This window comes from Alternaria ventricosa, assembly GCF_023758065.1.
Source record: "Alternaria ventricosa strain BMP 2768 chromosome Unknown scaffold_15, whole genome shotgun sequence".
NCBI lineage: Eukaryota > Fungi > Ascomycota > Dothideomycetes > Pleosporales > Pleosporaceae > Alternaria > Alternaria ventricosa.
In genome coordinates this window covers 161066-176706 of record NW_026055695.1, presented here as the reverse complement: position 1 = coordinate 176706, position 15641 = coordinate 161066, and the positions used below count along the sequence as shown (strand labels likewise).

The 15641-nt window shown below is 51.8% G+C and overlaps 5 protein-coding genes across 5 annotated transcripts; 4 read left to right on the top strand and 1 right to left on the bottom strand.

The window, feature by feature from the left end:
* Positions 1–277: 277 nt before the first annotated feature.
* Positions 278–1623, top strand: J4E93_007978 (uncharacterized protein; the record flags this gene model as incomplete). Its single annotated transcript, XM_049345881.1, has 2 exons — positions 278–529; positions 589–1623. The coding sequence occupies 2 exons, from the start codon at positions 278–280 to the stop codon at positions 1621–1623; spliced, it is 1287 nt and encodes a 428-aa protein (XP_049196814.1).
* Positions 1624–2026: 403 nt separating this feature from the next.
* On the bottom strand, positions 2027–3072 carry J4E93_007977 (uncharacterized protein; the record flags this gene model as incomplete). Its single annotated transcript, XM_049345880.1, has 2 exons — positions 2027–2062; positions 2113–3072. The coding sequence occupies 2 exons, from the start codon at positions 3070–3072 to the stop codon at positions 2027–2029; spliced, it is 996 nt and encodes a 331-aa protein (XP_049196813.1).
* A 369-nt stretch (positions 3073–3441) lies between these two features.
* Positions 3442–5841, top strand: J4E93_007976 (uncharacterized protein; the record flags this gene model as incomplete). The annotated part of the gene is made up of 2 exons (XM_049345879.1): positions 3442–3450; positions 3871–5841. The coding sequence occupies 2 exons, from the start codon at positions 3442–3444 to the stop codon at positions 5839–5841; spliced, it is 1980 nt and encodes a 659-aa protein (XP_049196812.1).
* A 1838-nt stretch (positions 5842–7679) lies between these two features.
* J4E93_007975 (uncharacterized protein) lies at positions 7680–8672 on the top strand (the record flags this gene model as incomplete). The annotated part of the gene is made up of 2 exons (XM_049345878.1): positions 7680–7767; positions 8122–8672. 2 exons carry the CDS (start codon positions 7680–7682, stop codon positions 8670–8672), a joined length of 639 nt encoding a protein of 212 aa, XP_049196811.1.
* A 3948-nt stretch (positions 8673–12620) lies between these two features.
* Positions 12621–14153, top strand: J4E93_007974 (uncharacterized protein; the record flags this gene model as incomplete). The annotated part of the gene is made up of 3 exons (XM_049345877.1): positions 12621–12824; positions 12887–13968; positions 14021–14153. The coding sequence occupies 3 exons, from the start codon at positions 12621–12623 to the stop codon at positions 14151–14153; spliced, it is 1419 nt and encodes a 472-aa protein (XP_049196810.1).
* Between the last annotated feature and the right edge of the window lie 1488 nt (positions 14154–15641).

Genomic DNA, 15641 nt, shown 5'->3' with positions numbered 1-15641 from the left:
GCGATACTAGCCATTGAGGTATATAACCACCTCGGCGCTTTTGGCTGGACCGCTCGGTCTAAGGAAGTTAGATAATGTAAAGACGCCACGGAACCCCGCGGTCATCGCCTCGATTCTGATTGGCGGAAGTCCCACGCTGATCTACAAACGCAGGCCGACGCGTTCCTGGAGCCCTAGAGCCGTCTCCCGTAAGCCGTGAGCGGGCAGCTAGTCTGAGGCACCTGTTGACTGTACGTGATTCCGACGACTCGTATCGAGCATCAATTGACCTTTTGCAATGGCTCAAAGAGTGCTTCTTCGAACAGGCCGGGGCTTGTCGCTCGCGCCTCGCTCCCTGCAGATCACCCGCTCCTTCAGCACCGTCCTCGATACCCCTGTCGACCCTGGAACTCAACAATTACGCTCACCAGCGCGGACAGGCTCCGTCTTTGAGAACGCGCTCAATGCAAGTGCGCCCAGGACGAGCTGGACGAAGGAAGAGATTACTGAAGTCTACAATACTTCGCTGATAGACCTTACACATGCAGCGGTATGTCACACAGCTCCATCACTATTTGGAGGGACAATGTCTCATCAATCCCGTTGTAGGCTTCGGTGCACCGGCGCTTCCATGACCCCGCCGCCATCCAGATGTGCACGCTCTTCAACATCAAGACTGGAGGCTGCAGCGAAGATTGCTCTTACTGTGCGCAGTCATCGCGTTACGACACAGGATTGAAGGCTACAAAATTGTCTTCGGTAGATTCAGTCTTGGAAGCTGCGCGTGTCGCAAAAGAGAATGGGAGCTCAAGATTCTGCATGGGAGCTGCCTGGAGAGACATGCGAGGCCGCAAGACCAATCTCAAGAACATCAAGGAGATGATAAAGGGGGTGCGCGGTATGGGTATGGAGGCATGTGTTACTTTGGGTAAGAACCAAGTTTACGAACTGCATGTGAGACATACACTGACTTTCTGTTTCTACACAACAGGTATGGTAGATGCCGTGCAAGCCAAAGAGCTCAAAGACGCTGGATTGACAGCATACAACCACAACGTCGACACCAGCCGAGAGCACTACCCCAGTGTCATCACCACACGCACCTACGACGAGCGACTCGCCACCATCAAGAACGTCCAAGAAGCCGGCATACACGTGTGCACCGGCGGTATCCTTGGTTTGGGCGAGAAGGCTCGTGACCACGTCGGTCTCATCCACACCGTCGCAACACTACCAGCCCATCCCGAGAGCTTCCCCGTCAATGCCCTAGTCCCAATCAAAGGCACACCCCTCGGAGAGACACAAGCCATCTCCTTCGACGCCATCCTCCGTACCATCGCTACCGCACGACTCGTCATGCCTACCACCATAATCAGACTCGCCGCTGGTCGCCACACGATGCGCGAGGAGAAGCAGATTATGTGTTTCCAAGCGGGCGCTAATGCTGTCTTCACGGGCGAGAAGATGTTGACTACTGCTTGCAACGGTTGGGAAGAGGATAAGGCTATGTTTGGCAGGTGGGGACTGAGGCCTATGAAGATGGAGGAGACAATTGGAGAGCAGCGCAAGCTTCCGGGACAGGATGAGGCTGAAGCGGTTGTTGCGGCTGCGGAGGCAGAGGCTACGGTTCAGGCACTTGCTTGAGGGCAGAGGTGGTTTATACAAAATCACTCTCACAATATAAAGAAGAAGAAGTAAAGATGTTCACGAGTTCACTATTATAACTCTGGGTTGCGTTGTCCTCTTGATTCAAAGCTAGAGTTTGGCTCGTACGACTGCTTCCTGTACATGATCTTGTAACTGCTCAGCGGCTTGACTTTCGCACCATCTTCCCAGCAATTCAACGAGTTTGTCAACCTCCGCTGATGTGTTACCAGCATGTAAGCAGATCCTGACTCGAGCAGTACCCACCGGCACTGTTGGCGGTACCACAGCTCTGACCATCATACCATGAGTTTGCAAAAAGCTCGCTAGAACCTTTGGTCTCGCTAATTGCACTGCGAATATAGGCGATCTTGGGCATGCACTTGGAATTGTGAGTGTTCGACTAGCCAAGTCGGAGTGTCTCTGGAGATGACCGAGGCTAGTGTAGAGGTGCTGCGTAAGATGCTGTAGATGGGCTTGTAGTCTTACGCTCTGGCCAGACTGAAGTAGCCGGTACGAAGAGCGTATGAGCGCCAGAGAGGGGTAGGACAGGAACGTTGTATATATGAGCGGACGTGCGTAGTTGATGAGGTAATGACGCAAGGTGTCTGAGCCGAGAATGATTGCTGTGAAGTACTTAGCATCTGTCACAAACTTGGAGAGAATGAACGAAGACGTACCTCCGTTTGCCGCTACCGCTTTCCCGAATGTGTGGAGCCGTGCGAATATGCGTTTCTCGAGGCCTAGTTCACATACCAACCCCTTTCCCTCTGGTCCTAATACACCAGTAGAATGGGCCTCGTCGATGACGATATATCCTCGTTCAGGGCCCAAGACTTCTTCTACGACCTCCACCATCTCTCTCAAAGGGCATACGTCTCCGTCCATACTGTAGATGGATTCCAATGCCACGAATACATTACATCCGTTGTCTCGCACACCCTCGTTCTCACCAAGAACTGCCACCAAAGCATTCTTTAGAGCAGATATGGAGTTGTGTTCAAAAGCAATCGTCTTCCCCGCTCGTGATAACCTCATGCCGTCATGAACGCTTGCATGTACAAGCTCATCATAGACTATCACGTCTCCCGGCTGCGGTACACTCGCAAAGAAGCCGGCGTTTGCATCGAAACCACTGTTAAACAGCAGTCCAGATGTGGCTCCATGGAAGTTGGCAATCTCTTGCTCCAGTTGTTCGGCGTACGTCGAGTTGCCATCTAGCAGTCTTGACCCGCCGCTACCCAATGGCAAGTCAATTCCCTGCAGCTCTTGAAGGTACTCCGATTTGAGTTGTGGCGAAGTGGATAGTGACAGAAAATCGTTGGATGAGAAGTCGGTCTGATTCTGAAGTGGTAATGTCAGATTACGGAGTGTTGCGTTCGTCCGTCGGCGATCGAGTAGTTCTTGTAACTTGTTTTGCAACGGCGTCGAATGCGTTTTGCTCCCCATATCTTTCTGTAGAAGCTGAAATCAGGGACGCCTTTGACCCACGATAACGTGACCTTGCGTGATGGTGTGGAGCTGACCAAATGGCTGGCGTGGTAGGATCAGCGGAAAGCGGGAAGGAAGCGTGGGGTCTGCCGCGGCTATCCGCGTGGTCGAAAGCTGTCAAAAGTAAAAACATACTCATTAGCTAAAAGACCGCATAAGCTGACCCCTCGATGCCGTCGGAGATGCGGCTTGACTCATTACATTTGTACCTGCATGTTTAGCGTCGGTGTGGACGCGGAACCACTAGCGCACTCTCCGCATTGGACAGCATGCAGCCATCTACCATAGCACCTCCCTCAACTCACGACTACCTGGACTCCTAAAGAAATGGCGAAGGTGCCAGGAGGGTTGTGGAAGAATGCGATTGCTGTTCAGGTCTATGGTGCCAACACGGGAGTTGGCAAGACAGTTTTCTCGACGCTCCTGGGTGCCCATTTCGGTAGGGCAAGCCTCAAGAGCAGGACACCGCCGTTACGCCACGGGCCTTACAAAGTACAATATGTAAAGCCTGTATCTACAGGCCCAGCTGATGAAGCCGACGATAGGTCAGTGTAGTGCTGCGTGATCCGACAGATATTTGGGACTCAAGGGCTGACTGTACGCTAGCTATGTGCACAAGTACACTGGCCAGCGTGTTTCCACACTTTTCAAATTCGACAAAGCTGTGAGCCCACATGTTGCGGCAAGAGGTTCGGAACACATTGTGAGTTCTAGCTTTATTGTTGTGCTTTCGCCAATAGTGATTAACTAGCAAAGCCCAGCGATGAGCTCATCAGCCAAACGGTGTTCAAGACTGTCCAAAAAGCAGCAGGCAAATTAGATCAGGGTCGGCTGTTCTCAATCATTGAGACAGCTGGAGGAGTTCTCAGCCCAGGGCCTTCCGGCACCCCACAAGCGGATATCTTCCGACCACTACGACTTCCTGCGGTACTTGTAGGCGACCATCGATTAGGTGGCATCGCCTCTACTATATCAGCTGCGGAATCCCTGATCATGCGAGGATATGATATCGATGCTGTTGTGTGTTTCGACGATAAGAGCGAATATGAGAACGCGGATTACCTGAAGAAGTATTTCATGGATATGGGTATACCAGCTTACAAACTACAATGGATTCCGAACCTTCAGGGCGTTGAACCAGGCACGAAGAAAGAGACGGAAATAATGCGAAATTACTACGATACGCAAATCGATAGTACGATAGTAGGAACGCTTGCTGAGGAGCTGATTCATCGCCACGACCAACGACTCAGCCGTCTTGGATCTATGCCGTATGAAACAGAGGACAAGATTTGGCATCCTTTCACACAACACAAGCATGTAAAGAACGCGAACGACATACTCGTAATCGATTCGGCATATGGCGACTTCTTCCAGGTCAAGCACAAGGGCAATGAAGAGGTGCCTCATCCTGAGAACCAGACCTTGTACCCAGCATTTGACGGCTCCGCATCATGGTGGACACAAGGACTTGGACACGGCAATCCGCGATTAGCACTGGAAGCAGCATACGCAGCAGGACGCTATGGTCATGTCATGTTCGCCGGCGCCACACACGAACCAGCTCTCACTCTAGCGGAGAAGATACTTTCGGGCTCGCCACGTGGGACTCGTTTGAGAAAAGTGTTCTACACAGACAACGGAAGCACGGCGACAGAAGTCGGTATAAAGATGGCGCTGCGGGCTTCCAGCAAGCGCTATGGCTGGGATAGCGCAAAAGAGGCCGTTGGTGTCCTTGGACTCAAAGGCAGCTACCACGGAGACACGATCGGGGCGATGGATGCCTCCGAACCTTGTGTCTTCAACGAGAAAGTCGACTGGTATCGTGGTCGCGGCTTCTGGTTTGACTACCCGACCTTCAAGCTCAAGAATGGCAAATGGGTGGTTGAACCACCCAAGGGCATGGAAGAAGAATTGGGTCCAGCTCAGAACTTTGAGAGTCAAGACGGCATATTCGACTTCGCTACCAGGGGTAGATCGGCGCAGTACGAGGCCTACATAGAGAAAACACTAGACGAGTTGGTCAAGAAGCAAGGCAAGAAGTTCGGTGCCTTGGTACTAGAGCCTGTCGTCCTCGGAGCCGGAGGTATGCTGTTTGTGGACCCACTCTTCCAGCAGAGCTTAGTACGCGTCGTCCGTCATTACGACTTTGCAAACGGCTCCAGGGTTACGGAATCTCCGAAGGACGAGAATGCTTGGTCTGGTCTTCCCGTCATGTTTGACGAGGTGTTCACTGGTTTGTACCGTCTGGGACGCTTCTCTGCCGCCTCATTCCTTGACATCCATCCCGATATCAGTGTAAATGCGAAGCTACTTACGGGAGGTCTACTACCGCTTTCGATCACCAGCGCAAGCCAGTCCATTTTCGAGGCTTTCTTGGGCGACGAGAAATCGGAAGCTCTCTTGCATGGACACAGCTATACCGCTCATGCAGTCGGGTGCCACGTTGCAAACACAAGTCTGGATATCATGGAGAAATTGAACTTGGGTCATGAGCGGAACTTGGATTTGAGCTCATGTGAGAGCAAGTCCAAGATGGAAAGCCGTGGCAGCGGCAACCGTGTGTGGAGCATGTGGTCCGGTTCTTTCGTGGAGAACGTATCAAATCACCAGAGGGTTGAGTATGTGAATGCTCTGGGCTCTGTTCTCGCCGTGTCGCTCGTTGATGAAGCCGGCTCTGGTATGTCGATCTTTTCTCCTCTATATTTCTTATCTAATGCGACTTAGGTTACACTTCCTCGGCAGCAGTTGGCTTTCGCGATGCTTTACTGCACGATGTTTCTGAATCACAGGTACAGATTCATTCGCGCATACTGGGTAATGTCATCTACCTTATGGCGAGCATGACTGCGACGCGCTCTCAACTAGCTCCTATCGAAGCGGCATTCATGGGAAAGTTGGGAAGCGTTACAAAGGCCTGAAGAGGTGTTGTGGCCTTGATGTACCTCGTGCCACTCCTATTCACAGCCCGCATGTAGACATTTGACGCGAAGCTTTGTGTCACTACTCTCAAGGTGCACAGGAGTCGCGCATCTAACTAAAACAAATAACGAACCGTTTGCGAAGTTGAAAACTCATCACGTATCCTGAGCGGCATAAATACCAGCATCCCGTCACCTCATATGCGCTGGACAATTTCGCCAATCACAACGACCGCAAACTTGCTCAGTCATACGAGTAGCGTGTGTCAACCCTTCCTTTAACCGGGCAACAACAAAGTCGGTGCGCCTCGGGAGTCAGCAACGAGTTGCATCTCTTATTCCCGCTGCCGGAGACACGTTCATAGGTGATGAGTTTGCTGTAGCATACCGCAATATGAGCAAGTATCTGCAATTGAGCACCCGGAAGTGCCCTGTTCCGACTTCTCATAGGCCCCACTGCCGCGTTCTGACTCCTAAATAACATATAAACATGTGAGTCACGAGTATAGCAGGTAATGAAAGCGATCGGTCTCACATTGTGTCCTTGAAGTAATAAACCTTGCTACCCTTGACCGGCTGTCGGACTGGCGACCTTTGAGACTTGACCAAGCTACCACTTCACGAACGAACAACGCGAAATTTGAACCATGATGTCGATGCATTCCATGCACAGTGATGGTACACCATGGCTTACGCAACCCGTTATGCTGCATTCCTCTCGAAAGTACACCTGCAGTCTCAAAAGCGACACACTTTGTAAGTGGCAGCAAGGGTACTGGAGATTTTGGTACGAAGCCGACCACAGGTATGCTCTTCCAACACTCGCATTCTTCATGGCAACCATCATTCTCTTCGCCATCCCTTTTCTCACCTCGAAGCTCGTACGAAAATCTCCCCCAAAGATCAAGGCTGTGCGACAACTGCTTGCCATCTTTCGCTACCTCGCCTACCGCTCATATCGCATCCGGGCTTTGAACTGGAACTCCGCACCACTCGGCATTCTCATACTTGGGGCGATAGGCACAGTCTTCTTCGTCTGTATGACACTCGGTCCGCGACCGTACTATTGGCCCAACCAGAAGAGCCCCCCGATCTCGTTCGGAGGCTCACCACCGATCGCTACACGAACAGGATGGATGTCGCTCGCTTGCCTACCCTTTATTATGGCGACGTCGACGAAAAGTAATATGATTACAATGTTGACGGGAGTATCGCATGAGAAGCTGCAGTTGTTCCATCGGTGGATCAGCTATGCATGCTTTGTGCTTGCTTTGATACATACATTCCCCTTCGTTGTGTTCAATGTATGGAAAGGCTCTATGGGGAGCGAGTGGCATACGGACGTATGCTATTGGACCGGTGTAGTCGCTCTCATTGCGCAGGTTCGTGACTGAACCCGTCTTCCTCCCGTGGGGAATGTAGGTTATGCCTAGAATAAAGCTGATGATCGTCCAGGCCTGGCTGACACTCGCTTCCAACTCCTACCTTCGGAACGTCAGCTATGAGTTCTTCAAAGTAACTCATTTCATCGCGGCCCTGGTGTTCGTCTTGTTTTTCTTTCTCCACTGCGACTTTCGGCTGTCGTCCTGGGATTATTTCATCGCAACAGGCGTCATATATACATTGTGTTGGCTTCACAGCCACATGCGCATGTTCTTTCAGTACGGCATCAAAACGGCTGAGATCAGCAAAGTATCAAACGACTTTGTCAAGATTGCGATTCCGATGAACGGTGTTTGGAAAGCGGGTCAACATTATTTCATCAGAGTCTTTGGCCTTGGTGTACACGGAATGACAACACATCCTTTTACAGCATGCTCTCTACCCGGAGCAACTCGCTGTCGTACGAACGAACTTGTCTTCTATATTCGACCGCAGGGAGGTTTTACAGCACGCTTGGCGAGGCACGCTCAGCAACATCCTAAGTCAAGCCTAAAGGTGTTACTCGATGGCCCTTATAGTGGCATAGACATGAGAAGAGTTGCGGCAAGCCAAAGTATCGTGGCTATTGCTGGTGGATCTGGTGCTGGCTGGCTTTTGCCGCTAATTGAAGCGTTCCTGCGGCAGGATGAGCATCAGGCTGCAGTGAGCGCAGCAGACCCGCACCGCGACGGCGACGAAGATGTCAACAGGAAACCTGCGATGAAAGTGATACTAGCGACAAGAGATTCGCTGACCAGGAATTGGTTTGAGCAGGCCGTCTTGGAGCTAGTAGCGAACAAGCTAAGCGGATGTCGCTGTGACGAATTGAGCGTGGACATCTACTACACCGGTGAGGAGGAGCACGATAGTTCCATGGAAAGCCCGAGCGAGTTAGAAGAGAAGTCCGAAGTTTTCAATGCGAGTGCTGGCTCAAGGACGAAAGCGTTGTCGACAGATGTACGTCGCTCAGAGGAAGCCGCATCAAACACCATCCAGATTGCGCTCACCCCGAAGCATGTATCGCAACGACCGGACCTTCCAGCTATCATCTCCGACGCAGCAGATTACGGAAGTGGAAGTACGTCTGTACTGGTATGCGGCCCATTGAGTATGCAGAGCGATGTGTCGAACGCTGTTGCTCGTGCGCAGATCGGTGGCATGAAGGATGGGAAACGGGATGTGTATCTGCACATGGAACACTTTTCGTGGGCTTAAGCATCAGAACAAGAGAATACAGTACGATCTAGAGCGATTCGCATGTGCACTGAGAAGCGTCTGCAAATGGAAGTTGTGTTAGCTGGCATTATCGTGGATTGATTACAATGACGTAATGCCCGCGCTAAATCACCTTGTTTGGGCCAAATGGCCTAAGAACTCCCAAAAAACCACTGCAAGCCTCAGCAACTCCTCCACACCCAAATGGATGGCCTACCGCTGTCAGTTTCAGGAACCCCACGGTTTTGCGAGCCATGCATAGAACACATTGTCAGCGACGATGCTGGGGCCAACCGGGTGACGCATACATTTCCACCGTTCCTCAGTACGCGTCATACACCATTGATCACGAAGAAGCAACCAGGTGTCACCATCGCTTCCTACGCCAAAGTTAGTGCTGTTTGAGAGATGGTACAACATGTCGACACGCAGACGCCGTGCGATCGTCCTAGGACTGACTGAGCTGGCTTCTCAGAACGCGTCAATGGGCCACGACAGGCGCACGGGAAGTTGACCAAACACGGCAGAGATATCGTTCCGGTCATTCAAAAAAGCTTGCGAACGTCAAACTCAGTATCAGTCCCGTTCCGCACTAGGGCCTTCACGCATGTTGTCGAAGACGGTACCATTTAATATTTCATTCTTGTAGGCGAGTTTATACAGCGGCCACACCTCGGTGTCCGTGATTTTGGACCAGATCCTACGTGATAAGACTCGCATGCACGACTATCGGAAGTAAGCCTCCGACGACATCGATGACTCGAAGCAGCAGAAGCAAATTCGAAGAGCACATCGAAGAGCAATAAGCACTGCACGCGATGCTGTGCAATATACCTATTCTGAGGCGACGAAGCCGTAAGAGCGTCCAGGACCTACGATCTCTTTACGACTGGCGTCTGTAGAACGTCGCATGGACCGAAAGATGAGAAATCAGCGCAGCTTTAGTTCGCATGGGTTCTGGCCGAGGCTGTCTTATAATAGCGGGTCATTGCACATCCCGTGGCTTCGCGGCGCGGCTTCTGCCGTCCTGAAAGGTTCACCCGAGCGGCGAACCCCTGTCTGGAACACCCCAGCTACACCCCCACGGCTCTCGGCTTCATGAGAACAACAACACAGGTTTGCCGGTCTACCGGTTTACTACTTGGATAGCCAGATACTTCGGACGGCCTTGGAGTTGATAGCTGGGCATCCATCGTATGTGAGTTTGTCTTCAACATGGTGGCATGCCAGGAGCACAAATTTCAGCTGAACCCGTGGGCACCGCATATTCCAAATTGACGTATCAGGACGCACCGACCTGCAGGTCAAAAGCTACGTTGGTCCGACCAGTGCGAAGATGCTCATAGCACTGGGATGTCAGAGTCCTGGGGGCTTTCGGGTGATTCTTAGACTCAAGAGATGTGTGATTGCAATCTCTCAGCCTTACTTCATCCTAGTCAGTCTCGGGACAGACCAAGCGTGGCACCCTCGGTGCTGTAATACCTACAGGGCGTTTACTGGAGACCTGCCAAGCTCAAAGGATGGCTATGGTTGGGTCGCAGGTTACATGTGACGAGCAAGCCATGGGGTCCCTAGGATGTGGTACGCTGTCGATATGTCGGCCAAATGAGAACAGAGGACCTGAGGCTCAATGTTGCTTGGTGCAGCCTATATTTCGCCTGTCTGCATCAATGCGAAGTATTTGTTGACCGTCCGGTTATTTGCGAGTCTTTTGTACCAACATTACTCTGGAGCGACAGTCAAAATGTATCACAACTACTCCAAAAGTATGATGGTCGCCCTGGCCGTGGCTTTCATGGTACTGCCATTTGTCTTCGTTTGTTTGCGTTTATGGGCAAAAAGGATCGCTAAGCGCGTGGGTTGGGACGACTTTCTCACGGTTGCCGCTTTGGTAAGAGAAGTTTGAGCGGTTCAGTACGAATTTCGTCCTCTGACTGAGCACCGATAGGCTGTATCTATGGCTTGCTGCTCCTTACAGTTAGCTAGTAAGTGTTTCGATTGGAAGGCATTTTGCAAACTTACGCCGATTGATAGCTGCGATACACGGCTACTTGGGGTCTCACCAACCACTGGATGAAAAAGGCCAGCCCACCATGGACGATCCCGGATTGATATTCTTTGAGCAGGTAAGTACACTCAGCTGCTGATAGCAGTGCAATTGCTGACTTCTCTAGACGAAGTTTGCTCTAAACATGATCTCCGTTATCGGACTAGGTCTTGTCAAATCGTCGATTTTGGTGTTATACAAGAACATCTTTGACGTACGAAAGTTTCGCATCGTCGTATACTGCGTGCTTGCATATGTCGTATGCTGGACCGTCAGCTTCACATTCTCGCATCTATTCACTTGTTACCCCATAACAGTATTTATTGAACCGTACTATGGGAATAGCTGTGTCGAAACCGTGCCAATGTTCTTGGCCCTACTTGTAAGCTACTGTCTTTCACCCAGCATGACGACGTCGATTCCAGGCTGACCATCTTACCAGTATACGGGTGTCTTCGCAGACATTGTCATCCTTATCCTCCCTATCCCGATGGTTTTGAGCGTCAGAATGGAGGCCAAGAAGAAGCTAGCTGTAATCGTAATGCTTTCACTTGGAGCCGCGTAAGTCTTATTTCGTCTCGTACGTCATTGTGTTCAAGACAACTGAGTCGTACAGAGTATGTGCTGTCAGCATCACACGGGTTGTGGCGACTTACTCGATCGCCGGCGAATACCTGAAGCATCCCGACGACGTCATTTATTACACAGCACCGGTGTTCTTTTGGACCAACATTGAACTATCTTTGGGTGTTGTTTGCGCCTGTTTGCCCACGCTCCGGCCCATTTGGTTTTACTTCTACCCCCGCGAAGCAACACAAACTGGTTCGAGCTACGGATACGGATCATCAGGTCACGGTTTTGGCTCATTCGCGCTGAACGGCACCACGAAAAGTACTACGTTTGGCGGCAAGTTGGTACGCAAGCCATACCAGGAGATTGACGAGATCGGTACGTAATGCATGGCGTCCCGTAAAGTGCTCCACTAATGCTACGCAGAGCTGACGGCGCGGTCTGAAGCTCCTTCTACGCCTCCCGAAGACGCCTCAACGCTAGGCAAGCGCGGTATCACAAAGGAAATCACGATTCACCAGACATTGGGATGAATGTTCACCTCGGTGCAAACAAGAAGCGCCGGTATTAGCATATTGAACCGCGAATCCTACGATACTCCGCTCGGTATATATCTCAGAACAGGTTGCTCAAGGTAGCATCCAGGGCTACTCGGCGAAATATATGTTTTACTTTGCTTGGATTCGCATCCTTCTCGCGAAATACCTAGGCAATCCTCTCGGTCTCTTATCCATACCACTGCGGAATGCCAAGTCCATCGGCGAAATATATCTTGCATGCCGCCGACAGCACACCACGAAGACCCTGTATATGCGGCGCTGTCACCTTCCGAATCTTTCGATAGGTGGTTTGCTACCACCCGGAATCTAACCCACGTGCACAAGGACGGAGCCGCCCAAGGAACACAACCAACGTCATGCTCTCGACATAGGTCGCTAATTCTTGCGGAGGTCATGCATGGAAGCATTGTGTTGGTGCACCTTGGGGTAACGCACGGGTCTTGGGTCCGATGAGCGCCGACGCGTATGGGGCCGTCGGGGGACATATAACCGAATGCGGCTGCGCCCGCGGTAACCGGGTCGATGGCGAACGAGCACGGCAGATAACCGCTTCGGTGACTATACCTAACCCAGCGCGGGTTTAGTATGCAGGGACGCTGGTTGCATCCTGTTTGTCGACTAGAGCTGTCTACTGGGACGACAAATCACTCGCCCTACACACTTGACAAGTTGGGGTCCGGGCATTCTCTGCCACCATGCAGGTGGCCGAGGAAGTTTGATGTCAATTAAAAAGCCCGTTGGGCCGTTACCTATTCGCTCGGTACCGCAAACATGAGGGTCTTGTCACTACTGGTTTCTTTTGCAGTGGCTGTTTCTGCACTTGCTGTACGACAGACGGTCGCCAAGGACCTGAAGACTTTGGTTTCGTCACCATCTTCGGTCAACGTTGAGGCTCGAGCACGATGGAGTGACTACAATGCTCCCCTTCCATCTGTGGTCGTCAGGGTGAAAACCGAAAAGGATGTAGCAAGTATAGTAAGTTCAGCCTCGACCAAATTGCCGGTACAACGGATCGTCGATGCTAATCCAACGAAAAGGTCAAATACTGTACGAAAACTGGGATACCGTTCCTTGCACAGAATGGCGGCATCGGATGGGGAAAGACTTTCAACTTGGGGAAATGGGGTGTCCTGATCGACCTTGCCAATCTCAACAAAGTCGTTGTCGCTGCAGACAAGAAGACCGCCACTATCGGTGGCGGTGCAAGCATCGGAGACACGATTGCTGCAGCGAATGCTGCAGGCGCATTGATCATTACCGGAAACTGTAACTGCGTTGGCGCTCTAGGTGCGATGCTCGGTGGCGGTTATGGTAATCTCATGGGCGAGGTCGGATTCGGAGTCGACAACATCATCTCCATGCGAGTGATCATTGCCTCAGGCGAAATACTTACCGCGTCAGCCACGTCTCATCCGGAACTGTTCTGGGCACTTCGGGGAGCAGGACCCAATTTCGGAATCGTCGTTTCAGCAACCGTCAAGGCAACGCCTGCCACTAAAGAGGATCGCACAGCATACATCAACAACCTTTTCTTTTCACCCGACAAGCTCGAGCAGGTTGCGCAAGCGGTTGAAGACCTCCCTCTTACGCCCCAACAGCGAGTGTACCTTGTACTGACCTCTAGTGGGGAGCCGCTCAACGAGCCTTCTATCCTCGTCACTGGATTACTTCGTAAAGGCACGAACGAAACAGGACGCGAGGCTTTCGCCCCTTTCTACGACATCGGCCCCATTTCTGAGTCCAGCGCTATCACTACGTACGATCACTGGAACGATGCCAACATCGGATTTTGCACTCGCGGTGGTCGCAAGCCGTCGTACAGCTCCACCATCACGGGCATGAACGCGCAGAAGTGGCCCGAAATCTGGGAGCTTTACAAAGGCTTCCAGGCCAAAGGTCCGAACTCCGCCGTCCTCATCGAGCGCTACAACTTGACCAAGGCCATGTCGGCACCCGTCGGCTCGGCAGCAATGAATGAAGCACTTAGGAGGGATGCGTTCTCGCAGGCTATCGTCATACCGTGGTATGATGATGCTAGCCTCGATACCGAAGCCCTAGAATTTGGAAGCAAAGTCAGGGCGCTTTGGACAAGGAGCGATAATCCCAAGAATGATCCCACGTAAGTTTCTACTGCCACGATCGAAACGAATCAGTGCTCATAAGATGCGCAGCTATGCTAACTTCGCCTTTGGCGACGAGACGAACACTGCTATCTACGGGTCCAGTCTCCCCAAGCTGAAAACACTCAAGAAGAAATATGACCCGAAAGGAGTGTTCAGTCAGTGGTTCCCGATAAAACCATAGTTGATAGCAACCCCCACCAGCTTTCCAACAAAAGCAATGTAATTAAAGCCTGCTACGACAACCTAAAGTTGCCAACCAAACACTCATGCATCTAACCATATATCCATCTATCATCCCCCAAATTCAACCTCTCTAATCCACCACAAGTCCCACGTCCCATCGTTTGCCTCAACCAATCCAACCGTCGAATTCGAGCTCCAGTCCTCATACCCACCATCCGCTGAGTACGTCGCCCTCACCCTACGCGTAGTACAGCCCCATAAGCCTGCGTCGGTCTCTGCTCTGTTCATCGCATCTTTTGCTCTGCTCCAGCAATCAAAAACTTGGATTGCGTTGCCGACCCAGGAATGCTGTGGGACCATCTGGAGAGGCCAGACGGAGCAAGTGGTGCGCATCAGGACGTATTGGCTTATGCGCGGGCGCGGAGGCTTCGGCGGTGGGGGGTATGGGAGGGGGGTGTTGGTTATGGGGATGATGCGTGAGGGCATGTCTGTTGTGTGTTGGGGTGGCTTGGGGTGGCTTGCGGTATTTTGTGTTTTTATTGAGATAACGCTTGCTCCAAGTAATGAATTGTATTCTTAGGGTATTGGAGATCACATGACAACTTCACGAGGTACATGCATGTGGCCCGTAGGCTCACATACCAGCGTGATATTCTGCCAGCTCGACCCAGTACAGCCTCTCGTACTGTACCCCATCCTTCATCTCCATCCCAGCTAGGACACCGAAATCAGAAAGCGGCTCATTGTCGCTAGCCGGCCCACCATTTACCAGCTTATAGGTTCCCGGCGTGATGATAGCTATCGCAGCTGAGACGTCGCCGGCAGCACGCATGGAGTCTCGGAGTTGTAACATCCGAAGTCGGAGGAAACTAGCCGATGGAAGCTCGTGTGCCCACACGCCGAGTGGCTCACCCTGCCAGGGGGAGGAGGTAGGAGAGGGAAATGGGGAGGGTGGCATGGGGCGAATCAGTGTCATCAGGACAAATGCTTTGGGTCTGAGGTCGGTAGATACTGTGTACACCTCGGTCGCCATCGGGTCCAAGATTTGGCCAACGTAAAGTGGAAGTTGATAGACACATCGTATTGATAAACCGATGCCAATTAGTTGCCATTTTAAAGTTTGCTGAGCTGCCGTGACTAGGTCATGAGGCGTGTGCTAACACGTATGTCGTTGCCTATAAGTTGCTTTGTCGGCAGCGCAATTCTTTCCCGACAAGTATCTTTTTCCGTCGAACATGGCAGCGAATTCGGCAGATAACCCATACAGTGTCGTCCTCAAGAGCGCCCATTATCCCCTGAGCACGCCCGTTCCACGAAAATGGGTGGGTAACACGGTCTACACCTACTCTGGAAGTGATGCAGTCCTGGAACTCCCTCGTTTACATGCTGCGATGGACAACTTGTACGATAAGATGGAGCCGGGGAAGAACCGTCGGCGATTTCAGATAGAAGATGCAGAGGACGCTGCCTTCATGTTGGCGGCTGG